A 15917-nucleotide genomic window follows, 5' to 3' on the forward strand; every position below is an offset into this window, starting at 1 on the left:
CCTATACTTTCAAAGAACAACCAGCCAATGAATGCTCAAAACTATAACCGTTTGTCTTCAAACAAAATGTGGTATCAAACTGCCGATTTCTTGCTCTCTTAAGCAGAGACAATAAAGGTATTTTGACTGATACCACCATTTCTCTAGCATACTACTTTTTGTTCTTCACATCCTCAGGCTAGATGAACATTTAACACATTAAAAATTAAGTGAAATTATTGGCTTCGACTGTAGATTATTTTTCTCAACTATTCCCAGGTGAGACAGAAGCAAATTAGTTTTAAGTGCAAAATACTATTGTGGTCGGTTTATTTAAACTCAACATATTTTTTTTTAATATAAAGATTTTGACTTTGGCCTCTTAATAAAACAGATTGACTTTTGCAAACGATTACCTAAATGGCAATAATTGTAAAGTTAACCCTTTTCTTTGCACAAATACTTCTTTACCTAGGAATGCTGTGCCCAAAATGTTCGTCACCGACTTAGTGAGGAATGTGGGTGTGTGCGTTTGTGTATGGGGGCGGGGGGCCGGGATTGTCTGCGACCAAAGAATACAACAAAAGTAACTGGCCTATATAAGGTGATGGTCTTGGCCTCAAGGCCACGGCACTGGGCTAAGAAAAGCACGCAGTGCTGACCAATGAATGCCACGGCTCTCCAGGGACTGAGACCACCTAACCAGCCCCCAATACCCAGAACACAACACTCGGCTTCACACGCGAGACGACCCCTGACCACAGTCGCCTCCTGACCCGCAATAACTCTGAAAAATGCAATCTGGGAGCGCGGGAAGGAAAAGGGAAACCTGAGAAAGGGATGGGGAAGCTGTCCTGAAGTCAGGAGGATGACAACCCAGTTAACAGGAACCGGGTCGCAGCACAAACCTCCCCGCCCCTCGCAGGCTTCGGGCCGACCCTTCCCGGCCGCAGGAGGCCAGGGCGGGGCGGAGGCGCCGGCTGGGGGGTGAGGGGAGGTCGGGGTAGGGAAACGCGGCCGGGGTTTCCCAGCGGCCTCACGTGGAGGGTTCTCCTTTGGGGGCCGGGGCGGCGCGGGGCCGGGGGCCGACGGCGTGAAGAGAGACGCGGGCCCTCAGCCCCGCGGCCCGGGCCTCCGTCTCCGCCCCGGCCGCCCACCCGCCCTTCCTGCTCGGCGGCCCCGTACTCACCCTGGCTTCATGGTAGCGGGCTCCGCGCTGCCCAAACGCGCGCGCAGGACGCTGAGCTCGATCCGGCAGGCTGGCGAAGACGGCGGGCCGCAGGAACAAGCCGCGGGAACAGAGACTCCGCGGCTCAGGCGCCGCACTCCGGAAAGCCGGCCTGAGCAGCTGCTAGCCCAGGTGAGCTCGCGCGCGGCGCATTTCAAACGGGCCAATCGGCGCCCGTCCTCGGGGAAGGGGCGGGGCCTCAGTGGGAGTAGCTGCTCTGCCGGAAGTGGCGCCCGTCTCCTAGACTACCGACGCGGAAACGGCGGGCTGAATGTGGGCGTCCGGACTGCAGGGAGACCCTGGATGGGACGGCCAACCGCTTCCATTTTCATATATATATATATACATATATATATATATATATGTGTATATATATATATATTTTTTTTTTAGGGAAGTAGCATATTGACATCCTCTTCCATTATCCGATGAGGAAATTGAGGGTTTTTTTTCCTACATCACAGGAAGTTCAATGGAAGGGCAATTCCAGAATTGAATCAAAGGTCGGCATTGCCGTTGTGGTCCAGGAGTGTTCCATTCCTGTCCTATGCCCGGCTTGGAGCCAGGTCACCGCATCATTTTGTCTTGCTTTCTCCTTCTCATTCACCTTTCCTGGGTTTCCCTGTCTGGTTCCTCCAGCTCCTTCCCATATATACATTATTTTATCAGTCTTCTTGGTGTGCTAATGTTGATCCTAGGCCTACAGAGATGAATAAAATTTGGTCCTTGCCCTTGAGGAACAACGTCCAGAAACTACTCTTGTCTTAGATGAACTGATTCTATCTCACTTCAACCTTTGCCCCTTAGCTGGTAACTATCATACATCTACATCTGTGCTTTCATGGAACTCTTGCGCCTTCTCGACTTCCTACAGGATCATAGCACTGGTAAGGATAGTCATAATTTAATATTTGGCCCATATTGTTGGTGTTGTGGCTCAGAAAACAATTCCCCAAAGTATGGCTCTTTGAAATGCTGAGTACTTTGAACTAAAGGAGATTGGAAGGCCTCAGAAGCAGCATCAGAAGCCAACCTTCTACCCTTCTGTCTCCTATCCCTCTTTCTCCCCTAAAGCAAGTCATAAAAAACAGAATTCCTCTTCCCCAAGACAGGTCACAGAAACTAGAACTCCTCTTCCCCAAAGTAAGCCAGAAATATTACTTTAGAAAAACCTAGAAATATTACTCTAACCTTCCCCCACCTTTCTGTGTAGGAGCTGGCCATAATGAAATTCTTTGATCAACCTTGTCTGATAGTAGGTCATACGACTCTCATTCCAGAAGGATCCTGCCATATACCCCAGAGAAAGGAATGCTACACTGAGAGGCCAAGAAGAATCTGAACAGGTAGGCTTTTCTGGGTTCCCTCTCAGTCTATTAGTTCATACTCCTTTTGTCCAATCACATTTCTACACGACTGTCCATTCTTCATCGAATCTAAATATAAAAATGGACAATTTTCCCTGGGTCTGTAGGTCTTCACTTCTGAGGGCTCCCATATCATGTAAAACTTTCATTAAATAAATCTGTTATCCTTTTATCTTGTTAACCTGTCTTTTGTTATAGTAATGTCAGCTGTGACTCTTATGTTAGGTAAAAAAGGTATCATACCTTTTCAACCTCTACATTGGACATTAGGATGGTTTTGATTTTTGCTGTTATAAACATAGCTACAGTGAATAAATTTGCAAATACATCATTTTATACAATGCAAGTAAATATGTAGGATATTTATGTAGGATAAACTCCAAGAAGCATAATTGTTGAATCAGAGTATATATGTGTGTAATGTTTCACAAGTATTGCCAAATTGTCCTCCATAAAAGTTGTCCAAATGTACACTTTCACGAGCCTGCATCAGAGTGCCTATTTCTCCACAACTTTCAGACAACAAAGTGTTAACAAACTTTCCAATATATTTCCATCTAATAGGTGAAAAAAAATCACGTTGTAGCTTACATTTTCATTTTTCTTATGATAAAGGAGCTGGATGTCTATTCTTATATTTAAGAGCCATCTGTGTTTTCTTCTCTATGAACTGTGTTCATATTCTTTGCTTCATTTATTCTATTGGGTGATTAGTTTTTCTTATTGATTTATAAAATCTCCTCTTATATTGAAAAAACTAACCCTCCATCTAAAATATGAGTTCAAATATTTTTATAGTTCATATTTTGGTTCTTATTTTCATTTATATATGTTTTGTGACAGCTTAGAAAAAAATTCTGGTAGCCAAATGTATCAGTCTTTTCTGTTATGGCTTCTGTTTTGTATCATACTGGGAAAAGTCTTACCCACTCTGAGGTTGGTTGGTTTGTTTTAATTTCCCATATTTTTTTCCCAGTGCTTCTATTGCTTTGCTTTTTATGTTGAAGCCTTTGAACAATTAGGACTTTGTTGTCAAGTGAGAGTTTGCGATCCTGTACCGTTTAGGAATTGGGCGTGGCTGCTGACTATTTACCTGTACTTGCTCTCCTTTCTGGCTTCTGCCTCAATCTCTCCATTGGAACCCCCCTCACCAAGATCACCACCTCCTTGATGCTAAATATAATTGGTCCTTCCCCACTCTTGTCTTACTTGACCTCTCAACAACACCAAAAAATGTTGCCCGTGCCCCTCTATGCCTTTATTTTTTCTCCTAGCTCTCTAGCTCCTCTTTCTGAATCTCATTTGTGGGTCCTTTTTTCTCTGTTAAATTTCATGGCTCAGGATTCTGAGCTGGTCACTGTTAGGTCTGGAGCCGAGAGGGAGACACATGAAGCCTCAGGTGTAGCAAAATGCTGTTTATTTGAGCATGTGGGTGCAGATGGGTGGAGGCCAAAAAGAGCATTCATGCCAGGAAGGAGAGAGCAGTGGGTTTTATGGGAGGTTTGGATGGAAGTTTGGGGATGGTCAATGTTTTTCTGAACAGTAACCGGTTCCACAGCCATCTGTGGTCAGAGTTAAATTTACAACCTCCGGACTCCACAGACTCCTGCGGCTATTGTTTCACAAGCCTTATGATCACTATCTAAGTTTTCCATTAACTGCATTCTGTCCTCTACATGCTTTCCAGGTTCCCACTCTGAGCAAACCTAATAGTCTCTAGCTGTGCCTTCTCCCCAGACACTCTCAGGCAGTCCCATGGCTTCACATCCCATTCACATTTGCTCTTCTGAACTCCAGACCCATATATCCAACTGCCTTCTGGATTCTCTACTTGGATGTCCCACGTAACCTAACACATCCTAATGTCTTCTCCCAAACCTGCTCCCACTCAGTGGATGGCATCACCTAAGCCAGAGTCTAAGGCACCATCTTTGGCTTTTTCCTGTCCTTCTGTTCCAACATGCAATCACTACATTTAACAGTTCTACCTACTAAGTAGCCTTCAAGCCTCTCCACTTCTCTCTGTCCCCTTTGGCCATTACCTTCTCTCATCTGGATGTCTACCACATTGTCTTAACAGGCCTCCTTGTGCCCTGCTCCAACCCAGTTTCCATTTTGCAGCCAGTTCACCCCTAAATCACAGGTCTGCATGAAACCCTGCCGTGGCTCCCCCTCGCTCAGGACCCTCCACAGGGTCCTGAGCCCCTTCCGCTCCAGGCTCATCACTCATCACTGCCTCCTGTGCCCTCCAGCCATGTTCAACTGCAGTGCCCTGAGCATATGGGGCTCAAACACCATTCTCTCTGCCGTCACACTCTCCTCCCTCCTTTTCTCCAACAATGCCTCATCTTTAGTTCTCAGCAGATCTGCCAACTACCCTGCTCTGGATATTGGGCCCCCTAAGCCCACACCCACTGCCCTCCCCAAGTTGCGCACCTGTTAATTTGCTTCAGCGCTCACACCCCAATCTGCAGTCACTGTTTATTCCTGTTTCCTCTGCCAGCTTATCCCCACAGTCTCACTAGATGGCATTGTTGCATGCCTGGTGCCTAGCAGAGTAGGCACGCCATGCATGTTTTGAAGAAATGAATGAATCTATCCCTTCAAAGAACACCCCAGTTGAGGACCTAGTCCATTGCACTGCCTCCACATTCTCTTTAGGCCAGTTTCTTCTCCCTCCCTTGTTTCTATCCATATTAAAGCTCTGGTTTATTAATTTGCTTAAAAATACCAATTCAGTATACCATTTCTCTATTCAAAGATGGTCAATGGGCCGGACGCGGTGGCTCACACCTGTAATCCTAGCACTCTGGGAGGCCGAGACGGGAGGATCGCTCGAAGTCAGGAGTTTGAGACCAGCCCGAGCAAGAGCAAGACCCCGTCTCTACTAAAAATAGAAAGAAATTATCTGGACAACTAAAAATATATATAGAAAAAATTAGCCGGGCACGGTGGTGCGTGCCTGTAGTCCCAGCTACTGGGGAGGCTGAGGCAGGAGGATCGCTTGAGCCCAGGAGTTTGAGGTTGCTGTGAGCTAGGCTGATGCCATGGCACTCCAGCCTGGGCAACAGAGCAAGACTCTGTCTCAAAAAAAAAAAAAAAAAAAAAAAAAAAAAGAGGTCAAGGGCTCTCCATAGCCAGTAAAAGATTTGCATTTTTCCCTAAAATTAAAATTACCGACCAGAGGTGAAGGCAGGAGAGGGGGAGGGAGTAGAACCCGGAGGCTTTTTTCTTTTTAAAAATCAGGTTCTTGAGGTATAACTTACATACAGCAAAATCGCCCGTTTTATTATAATTGTATCATTCTATGTGTTTGATGAACGTGCGCCATCCTGTAACTACCACCGTAATCCAAGTTTATTTCCATCACACCGGAAACCCCCTGTGCTGCCCCTGTGTAGTCAGTCACCTTCCCCTAGGCCCAGGTCCTGGCAACCACTTTGGTGATTTCCTTCCCTATAGTTTTGCCTTTTGCAGAATGTCTCTTCTTTCACTCAGCATAGTGCTTTGAGATCCACCCATGTGGGACACGTACCAGTAACTCGATCCCCTTTCATTGCTGAGTACTGCTCCATTGTATAATGCAGGACAATTTAGTCATTCACTAGTTGAGACTCAGGTTGTTGCCACTTTTTGGCAATTACAAACGAAACTGGTATAATTGCTTGTGTAAAGGTCTTTACGTAGATGTGTTTTTATTTCTCTTGGGTGGGATTGTGGGTCCTGTGTGTTAAGTTTGACTTTAATAGAAACTGTCCAACTGGACTAGCAAGGGCCTTATGCAAAACACGGAAGAGGGGCTGACACTACACTAATTTGAAACCATGTATTCAGCCAAATGCCCAGATTAGCAAGTCCAGCTGTGTACATGCATGAACACCAATGACCAGAAACTGCTCAAGCCCAGAGTGTTTAAGGGAAGGCAGTAAAATGGACAGGACTGCCCTGGGAGCTGAGACACACTGCACACACCTTGTTCCCTCCCTGGCCCTTCCAGTCACTCGGTGGCCTTGGAAACATTATCTCACATTCCCAGGCCATGTGAATGTCTCTCCCCAGGTTATTTATAAAATAAATGGTTGGATGTTAATGTTTTACATACTGAAAACACAAATAAAATCAGCCAGGTTGGGGGAGGACTGTAAAATTCACACGAAAAGAAACCAGTGATCTGAATTATATTTCAAATGAATAGGACACTCACAGAGAAAGGGGGAAATAACTAACCCAAATAATTTTGACTATTTAGACGCAGGCTGCCCCTTCACGCTCAAGACAAAAGGAACTTGAAACAGATTGAATTCTAATCGGTAGACTTCTTTTCCCCACATTCTGTATCTGAATGTCACTCTGAAACATTCTGTGCATTCTAGGATCGAGCAAATAAGTAAATACATTGTGGCTAATGGGAGCCGGCTTTCTCACTGTTGGAGAAGGGAGTTACACATATTGAAAGGGGGAAGGGGGAAAAGTACCTGTGAATTTTTCGTACTATTTTGCAACATTTTTCTAAGTCTGATATTCTATTTATTTTTAAAATAGTTGAACTATATCAGTGCTTCTTAGATGCCCTTATATTAAAAATCACTTGTGGCTTTTGCTAAAAATTCAAAACTCCTGGACCCCTTCCCTCTCCTTTGGTAGTGTTTGTCGGTACACTTGGGCCTGAGAATCTGCATTTTACACCACTGAACATATTTTAATTTTTTTTTAGTTTTTCTTTTTTGTTTCTTTTATTTTTTATCTTCTACTGAATGAATTTTAAAAGGGCTGAATAAAATGCTCTTTGAGGTCCTTTCATTCTATACTCTGGAGGAGGTAAAAGTTAGCCACTTTTAGAAATCTTAGCATGAAGAGTATGGGACTAACAACTTTCTATTTGTCTGAAATTCATTTATCACTGAGTTGAAGCATTCCATAAAAAGACCAAGGGGACATAAAAAGCTCTTTAGGCAATCTTCCAGGAAGAACACTCAGGAAAATTTCAGAATTCATGGCAATCAAGTCATCCAGACGTTTGCTGGAGTTACACAATTCTGCAGGGGCCTGATGTCCATCCTACCTGGTAACAGAACAAGCACTTGCTGTCCATGGAGCCCTGGTACTTACTGCTGCCTCTGCCTAAAATGCCTTCCCCAACACAGCGGCAAGCCTGCCTCCTTTTTGCCTACCAAGTCTCTCCTCAAATGCCAGCTTATAGATGGCCGTCCAATTCCCCTGCCCTACCACCCTTCTCCCTAATCCTTCACCAGGCCCATTTTCTTTGCAGCAATTGTCTGAATTTATCTATACACCTTGTCTGCCTGCCCAGCCAGAACACTAGCTCCACGAGGAGGGGCATCATAGTTTCTATTCACTGTTTTCCCCAGCTTCTAGGACAGCATCCATTCTATGCATACCAACCACTAATCATTCGTTTAATGATTTACCAGGCACAGGGAGTATTTTCTCATGAGGAATGAACAGGTTTGCAGGATGGTAGGTGAAACATAACCAAATCAAGTGGCAACCAGGACAATTTTATGATAATAAATACATTCTATTTATTTTTTTTCTCGCACACAGTTCAAGAAAACCAGACATTAATGTCAGTTGGAAGAACATCTCTGAGTTTGGACATAGGTCTTTGCCATAATAGATGGCTGACTAGCAAATCAGAGGCTGGCATTCAACTCATATGTCATAAAGTGTCGTACAGTGTTGATCGGCGTTTCATATAAAAAGGGACACAATAGATTCAAACGACGGTTTCCCAAACACATCTGACAAAACCATTCTATTCCACTCCACCTTCCTCAGAACCGCTCATGTGAGCAGTGTTCCACAAAACAACAACAACAACAACAACAACAAAAAAACAAACCACTTTGCAGCAGACCAAATATTTAACTCATGTCGTACTCAAAAGAGCTTGCAGTGTTCTAGCAACAATTACAAATTCATTTCTTTTGAAAAAAAGATGAGAGTTATTCTCTAAAAACTGAGCAATGGGAAATGAAACCCTTCAATGAGGGAAGAGATGTAAAGTTGACTAAAATGGCCTCATTCAAACACATGCAAGTTTTATGACAACTGTAAGGTCTAGTAAGTTTCAGAGTATCGTTTCGCAGGCAAGGGGAGGGGGGAGTGGTGCATCTTGTTAGGCGTGCAGCTCCCCACCACAGTCCCTTCTGAGACAGTGCCGTGCTGCAAGCAGTCGTCACCAGCAGGAGTGTGCCACGTCTCTCAAGTGTACTGAGACAGTGTTTAGAGAATGAGAACCAGTTCGTTAAAAGACATCTTTCCAGCGGGGTCTTCCGCTGACTCCCTGACAAACTTTCTGAGATGGCTTGGATAAAACCGTACCCACATGAGACATCTAATGTCTATTACTTAATACTTAATGATAATTAATATGTTTGATCCCAGTCTCATTTTGCATTAGAAGCTTCCAAATCAGTGTGATCCAACCTTTTATAAAATTTTAATTTATAGCACTGTCCCCAAAAGTATACAATGGGACTAAAGTTTACCAAACTTATAAAAACATTGTGTACTTGATCTTATTTTGTTGATTTAACATGTCATTTTCATCATTAAGCACGATGAAAAAGGGACATAAGCAAAGGTTAAATAATCTAAAAGTCCTTCAAATTGATCACTTATCTCTCACCTATTTCTGAGCTAAACAGAGAACATTATTTTATCATCTATAAACAAGAGAATTTAAAGCACCTTATGACTTTGGCAATATTAGAAAAAGGTGTTTAAACTTTGGACCTTTTTTTAACCATAAATCTAAGGTTACAGTAAGATGAAATGGAAGCCCACAGACCCTGCTGGTGTGAAATTCCACAATGTCAGGTTGGTGCCAAAAAAAACAAATTTTGTCATGCAGTTTGCAATTAATGTACCAAAAATTTACCATCCCATATAATTTTATCAGTCTGCCTTCACCACAGGAAGTAAATAGATAATAAAACTAATGAAATCATATTTCTTAACCACTCTCATCCAATACAAATTGTTACTTGTCCTCAGAGGATTAGAATATGAACTATTTACAAGGCCATTCAAGTGTCTGAGCTGGTTAATGGTAGAGACAGTATTCTAAGATATGAGGGTATTCCTGAGTCAGCAAAGAGGATCCTGCATTGTCATAGAGGTCCCCTGCGTCATTACCAAGTGCAGATCAGGGTTTGATGGGCCTCTGTTAAAAGTTGTTTTGCATCAGCATTTCTGTACTCCCTGAAAACACCATGAAATACTGGACTTTAATTGGTAGTGCAAGAAAATGAGATAATGCTCAGTGTCTTATTACTATTCAGAGTAGAAAAGTCTGGAACAGAAAGTGGGGGACATGCCCTTAGGTGGTGAGTTGCAGAAACCTAGATAAAGCAAAACAAAGCTGATAGGCCCATGCCTTCAGAATGTGTGACACCAGCACTTGTTCAAGTTTGGCCCCTGGCCCTCCTGTGTTAGAATCATCTGGGAGACTGGCTCTTGTGCAGATCTCCTCTACAAAACCCACCTTTAACTCAGTAAAGCAGAATCCCCTGGTTTGCTCCAAGAATCTGCATCTGTCACAAGCTTACCAGGTGTTCCTGGTTCACAGTAAAGGTTGAGAACACTATATTTGACCACCCCATTGGCAAGGCTGTTGACATCCTCTGCACATGAATACTAAATTTTGCAGCAGCATACTTGAAATGCTGATGCAATATCAAATGTATGACATCCCCAAATACAGCAACCTTTTTTGGTTTAAAAGGTGACAGATGAGCACAATCAATTGGGATTAACTCAGGCAGCTCCCATAGTTTAACGCATTTTATCCGTACTGCACAATACTTTGCAGATCAAACTGGCCACAAGAAAACAGAGCATAACAGAACACAGGACACCCAGCTGTGGACTTTGAAGAAAAAAACTTACAAACTCCAAATCCATAATGACATGAGAATTTGCACTTTGAAGGCAGAACGGACTTGTGGGAACAGAGCAAAAGGAGGGTCCCCTTTTCCCACAAGTCCGGTCTCTCCATTCTGGAATGTTTTCCCAGTCCCTAGGGCTCCCAGTGACCAACTTCCTCTTTCTCAGGTCCTCCCAGAGTCCTTCTCCACTCACTCTCCCAGACTAGTTGACAGGCCACTACAGGAGCTCTCAGGAGAAGCTTTGCTATGTGAAATTCATCAAATGAAACAAGATCCATTTTTAAAGAGTAACACAAAGCTACAATGGCAATGTGCTTAATCCAACTGTTTAAATAGAATGAAAAACCCTGTTTTAAGTAAATTTAAAACTTAACAAAATATCAATAATTTGCTTTAACAAGGACTTGCTTGAACCCCTGTTCCCCTCTTTAAAACCACACATACAGAATCAGTGCACATTTAGAGACATTTCCTCAGTTAAATACCTTTTTGGCATGAACTCATTCAAAAATGTCAAGACACCAATCATTATGAGTATTTTAGGCCATCGTAAGCCAGGACCATGTCACCGGCTTATCGTGGCTAGGGTGTTGCAGCTTAATGTTGACATCTGGCATGAAAACCTTATGATCTGAATCATGTTTCTTTTTTATGTAATTCTGGCTCGGGAATCCGATACAGAGCAGCTGAGAAATAAATTATGTTGCAGAGGCTGAAGAAGATGCACAGAAATATGGCTCCGGCTATCTGAGGGAACGAGAAGGGCCTGGAGGTGGCCAGGAGCCACTCCTTCCGCAGAGTCTTGTCCAGAAGTATGGCTTCCATCTGCATGTGCGTGGCCAGGATCACACACACGTGGAACAGCTGGTGACTGTGACCTGGGGCAAACACACAAGAGGCCATCGAGATCAGCGACAGAAAGAAAAGGAGTTTTGATATACACTATGGCACGCAGGCTTAAAAACATGATGTTGCCAGGCGTGGTGGCTCCCACCTGTAATCCCAGCACTTTGGGAGGCCAAGGAGGGAGGATCACTGGAGCCGAGGAGTTCAAGACCAGCCTGAGCAACATAGCCTGACCCGGTCTCTACAAAAAATAAAAAAATTAGCAAGGCATAGTGGTGTGTGCCTATAGTCCCAGCTACTCAGGAGGCTGAGGTGGGAGGATGGCTTGAGGCCAGGAGTTCAAGCAGCCAGACGCTGTCTGTAAATACACACATAAACACAAACAAAACATGATGCTGAATGAAAGAAGCCAAACAGGAGACCATATATTGTATGATTCCATTTACATGGAATGCCCAGGATAGGCAAATCCTTAAAGACAGAGAATAGATTAGTGGCCGCCTTGAGCAGGGGTGGGAACAGGGATTAACAGTCCATGGGTGTGAGGGATCTCATTGGGATGATGAAGAGGTTGTAAGACCAATTTATGGTGATGGTTGTACAACTTGGTAAATTTCACTGAAAATATCACTGAATTTTATACTTGACATCAGGGAATTATTGAATATGTAAAATATACCTTAATAAATTTATTTTTAAAAATCAATATGAGAAAAATAAAAAGGCTATCAGAGCAAACCACATTCCTTTTTAAAACAGCTTATCCAGCAGCCTCATTTTCCAGATGAGAAAGTCAGGCACCACGCTCTGCCAAAGGGCATCTCTTGAGAGTCTGTGCTGGTCAGCTCACATTCTGACTTCAACGCCAGGAGAGGCTGGCCAAGTTTTCTGTTGGCCACTTCCCAAGTGGTCCCCTCCCTACTGCTGCATCACCACATGACCAGGGACCCTTCCTCCCTGATGACATGCTGGATGTAGCTCACACAGAGCTTGTCCAGAGAGGCGGGAGCCCAGTAGAGAGGGGTGGTGGTGGGCAGAGACATGCTGATTTGGTGGTTGGTGAGAAAAGGATTCCAATGCCCAGCGTCACGGACTGCTTTTGGGGACAACCTTCAGACACCAGGAGTAAGATGAGAAGACCACACTTCTTATGGGCTAAACTATGTCCCTTCATAATTCTTATGTTGAAGTCCTAACCCCAAGGACCTCCAGAATGTGACCATATTTGGAGATAGGGTCTTTAGAGAGACAATTAAGTAAAAATAAGGTCATTAGGGTGAGCCCTAATCCAATAAGACTGGTGTCTTTAGAAAAAGAGGAAATTGGGACACAGACACACACAGACACAGAGGGAAGGCCAAGCGAAGACAGGGAGAGAAGACGGCTGTCAACAAACCAAGGAGAGAAACCAACCCTGCTGACACCTTGATCTCAGATTTCCAGCCTCCAGGATTGTGAGGAATTAAATTTCTGTTGTTTAGTCTGTGGTACTTCGTTATGGCAGCCGTCGCAAATGAATACAACATGGAAGTTAAATAAGGATTCTCCTCAGTTAAAAAAAAGTTCAGGACCTGTCCCAGAAGAAGTATTCAATAAATGTGTCCTAGGCAAGAACCAGCCCGGCCACCTCTACTATTGTGCAGGAGCAGAATCAGGAACAAGAGTGTAGGAGGGTCGAGGAGTCTCAAGTGGAGGTCTGGTGAGTTCCTTATAGCTTGGAGCTACCAGCACCGCAAGCTCTGCCCCCCAGGAAGAAGATGGCCCGGAGATGCCACCCCTGCTTTACCAGGCCAAGGGGCTGTGTATGATTTTATGCACAAGCTGATGGGCTGGGTGTGATTTCCAAATCTGCACGTGATGCAGCAAAGTGGTTTCTTCTCCAACAGAAAGCCATGCCCTCTAAGGACATTGCGCCAAGCAGAGTGGTGACTAGCTACATTTACCAGCTGAGGCTCAAACCCATCTTCATTAGGGCATGAGATGAAAGGCAGAAAGAGCCATCAGCATTGGATGTATCTGAACTGTGGCCAAAGCATGAAGAGTGATTTCAACAATGTTGCCCGACAGGAGCAGGGAGGAGCTTCCTGTGGCCAACGCTAACATGCCAGGTCAGCACTCCCAGGCTGGGGCTCAGGGGCTGGCGCCAGAGGACTCCTACCTCCAACAGACTCAGTTATTCAAGGACTGAGAACTTCCTAAACATCTTAATGATCTGTCATATACAGTTGTCTAGCAAATTTCCCCCTGTATGTTTTTCAACTCTACCCTTAGGCCCAAGAGGATGAGACAGAAGTGAAAAAATAAAATATGATTAAGAAGCCAGACTGGTGGCAAAATAAGGCCCAGGCCTATTTTTTCTGAAGCCCCCAAGACTTATACACAGCCACCTCTACTTCACCAAGGTGGGGCTGGGGAGGTGGGCATGGCCGGCAGGGTGCTGCTGCCAATCCCCTGGCCTCTCCTTTCCTTCCTTTTTGGAAATCTGCCCTCTGAGCATTTTGCTAGTTGCAACCCCTCTTGGCAGGACAAAAGAAGAAAAGGAGATAAAATTCTAATCAGATCAAACAGAGCAAGTCTGGCCACACCTCTTAGGTGAGAGGAGACAGAAAATCAGGAAGGAAAGGAGCTTGGGAGGAACCAAGGTTCCTGCCATGGTGGGGACAGTGACTGGCCCTCTGATTCCCACCATACTTATCTAAGGAACTCTCACCCCAAACACTTGTCAACATCACCAGAATCGACCCAAGGTTGCCCTCCTCCCAGCCAGTCCCAGAGCCACGGAGGGGGCGATACATTCTGCAGTGCCCCACCCTGCCTCCTCTGCCAGCAGGTGTAAACCCCCCAAGACTCTAATGCGTCCTGTCCACCACAGCACTTCGCAGACATCTGTGAGCTCATGCCCACCTGGAGGATCGCACAGCTTCTGTGTGCGTGCTGGGCCCCTCTATCGGAGTTCTGGTTCAGGAGGTCTGGGGCAGGACACAAGGATCTGCACATTCCCAGATGGTGCTGTGGCTGCTGGTCCTCGGACTACACCCTGAGAACAACTGCTCTACCCAGACTCCTGGCCCCCTCCCACCCACCACGCACAGGACAGGCACTTGCCTCTGCACAGCTCCCTGCTGTCTGTGACCCTCAGGGCCATCTGCACCTGCCTTTCCTCTTCCTCCCCATGGCTACCTCCAGTGTTCATTTAATGGGATTAATTCATTTAACAGGATTCCATGTTTTAGGTAACAATAGAACTCACTGGCCCCATGCCCCATCTGAATGCTTTAGGGTCCTGGACTCCCCTGCGTCCCATCTTCCCAAGTCCTACCTGGCAATGCACTGGCGATGGACATCCTGGGCCCTGTCAACTTGCAACATCACTCACCTTGGCCTCCTTCCCGGCCCCTGCCTGCCCCTTGCAGCTACATGCACTGGAATCAGGGATGGGACCCCTCCCCAGCCAGGAGGGCAACAAGCAGAGTGGCAGGGCCATCGCCCACTTACCAATATAGTCAAAGCGTCCAGGGGCTAGGCGCTCCGGCAGGTGTGCAGAGTACAAGAAACTGGCCAGGAGGGTCATGACCATGTGCTTCTGGTGGTATAAGGTGGCTTCGTTTCGTGCATTCTCCCCTGGGAACAGGAATAGCTGCAGGTATTTAAAGAAACATCAGGAGTTGGGAGGAGGCCAGGCCACAGGTAGGCCCTCTTCCTTCTCAGCACCTGCAGCTGGGACTGGGCTCTGACACCCACACATCTCGGCACATAGGCATGGACTGCAGAGGCCAAGGCCCTTGCCACCTCAGATCTGTGGCCTGGAGGAGGGAACTCTCAGGGACATGTGGGCAGAATTCCTAGCCTGAGTGTGATCGAATGAGACCCATGATAATTGTATTTCAATCCCCCAAATGCTCATGTAAGCCTTTGAGTTATTTAATTACAAAAAAAAGAAAGGAAGGAAGGAAGGAAAGGAAAGGAAAAGGAAAAGAAAAATCCTGTTATATACATTGCTATTCTTTCTGGGGATAAAATATAAGTACAGTTGACCTTTGAACAATGCAGGGTTTAGAGGCGCTGACTCCCATGCAGTCGAAAATCCACATACAACTTTTGACTCCCCAGAAACTTAACTACTAATAGCCTCCTGTTGACAGAAAGCCTTACCAATAACAGTTGATTAACATGTATTTTGTACGTTATATGTATCACACACCATATTCTTACAAAAAGTAAGCTAGAGAAAAGAAAATGGTATTAAGAAAATCACAACGAGGAGGAGGGGTTGGTCTTGCTGGCTCAGAGGTGGCAGAGGCAGAAGAAAATCCACATATAAGTTCAATCCCGTGGTGTTCAAGGGTCAACTGTACAGAAAAAGCGGTCTATTCACACTTGAACTCACTGTTAATCGGCATATCCACTCAACTGATGCTCCTAATTAAGGCTTTAAGGCCCAGAAATCCCTGGAAGGCCTTCTGAGTCATCAAAAAGTATTAATTATGGCCATTATACTGTGTCAGAGGTAAGTATAGTTTTTGTATTATTATAAGTAACTATAGTAGCTACCACTCATTGAGGGCACCAAGCCATGCCTTTTAC

The 15917-nt window shown here is 45.0% G+C and overlaps 1 protein-coding gene across 2 annotated transcripts in view; it reads right to left on the minus strand.

Moving 5' to 3' along the window:
- Window positions 1–11123: 11123 nt before the first annotated feature.
- The window catches only part of PAQR5 (progestin and adipoQ receptor family member 5), a 33008-nt gene continuing 28214 nt past the window's right edge, over window positions 11124–15917 (minus strand). For both annotated transcript variants that reach the window (XM_069458255.1, XM_069458265.1), the window contains exons 6-7: window positions 14829–14970; window positions 11124–11365 (exon numbers count right to left, since the gene is read on the minus strand). In XM_069458255.1, the coding sequence (XP_069314356.1) occupies window positions 11124–11365; window positions 14829–14970 (384 nt within the window). The remainder of the gene's footprint in view (window positions 11366–14828; window positions 14971–15917) is intronic.

The sequence above is a fragment of the Eulemur rufifrons genome, chromosome 2 (assembly GCF_041146395.1).
Source record: "Eulemur rufifrons isolate Redbay chromosome 2, OSU_ERuf_1, whole genome shotgun sequence".
NCBI lineage: Eukaryota > Metazoa > Chordata > Mammalia > Primates > Lemuridae > Eulemur > Eulemur rufifrons.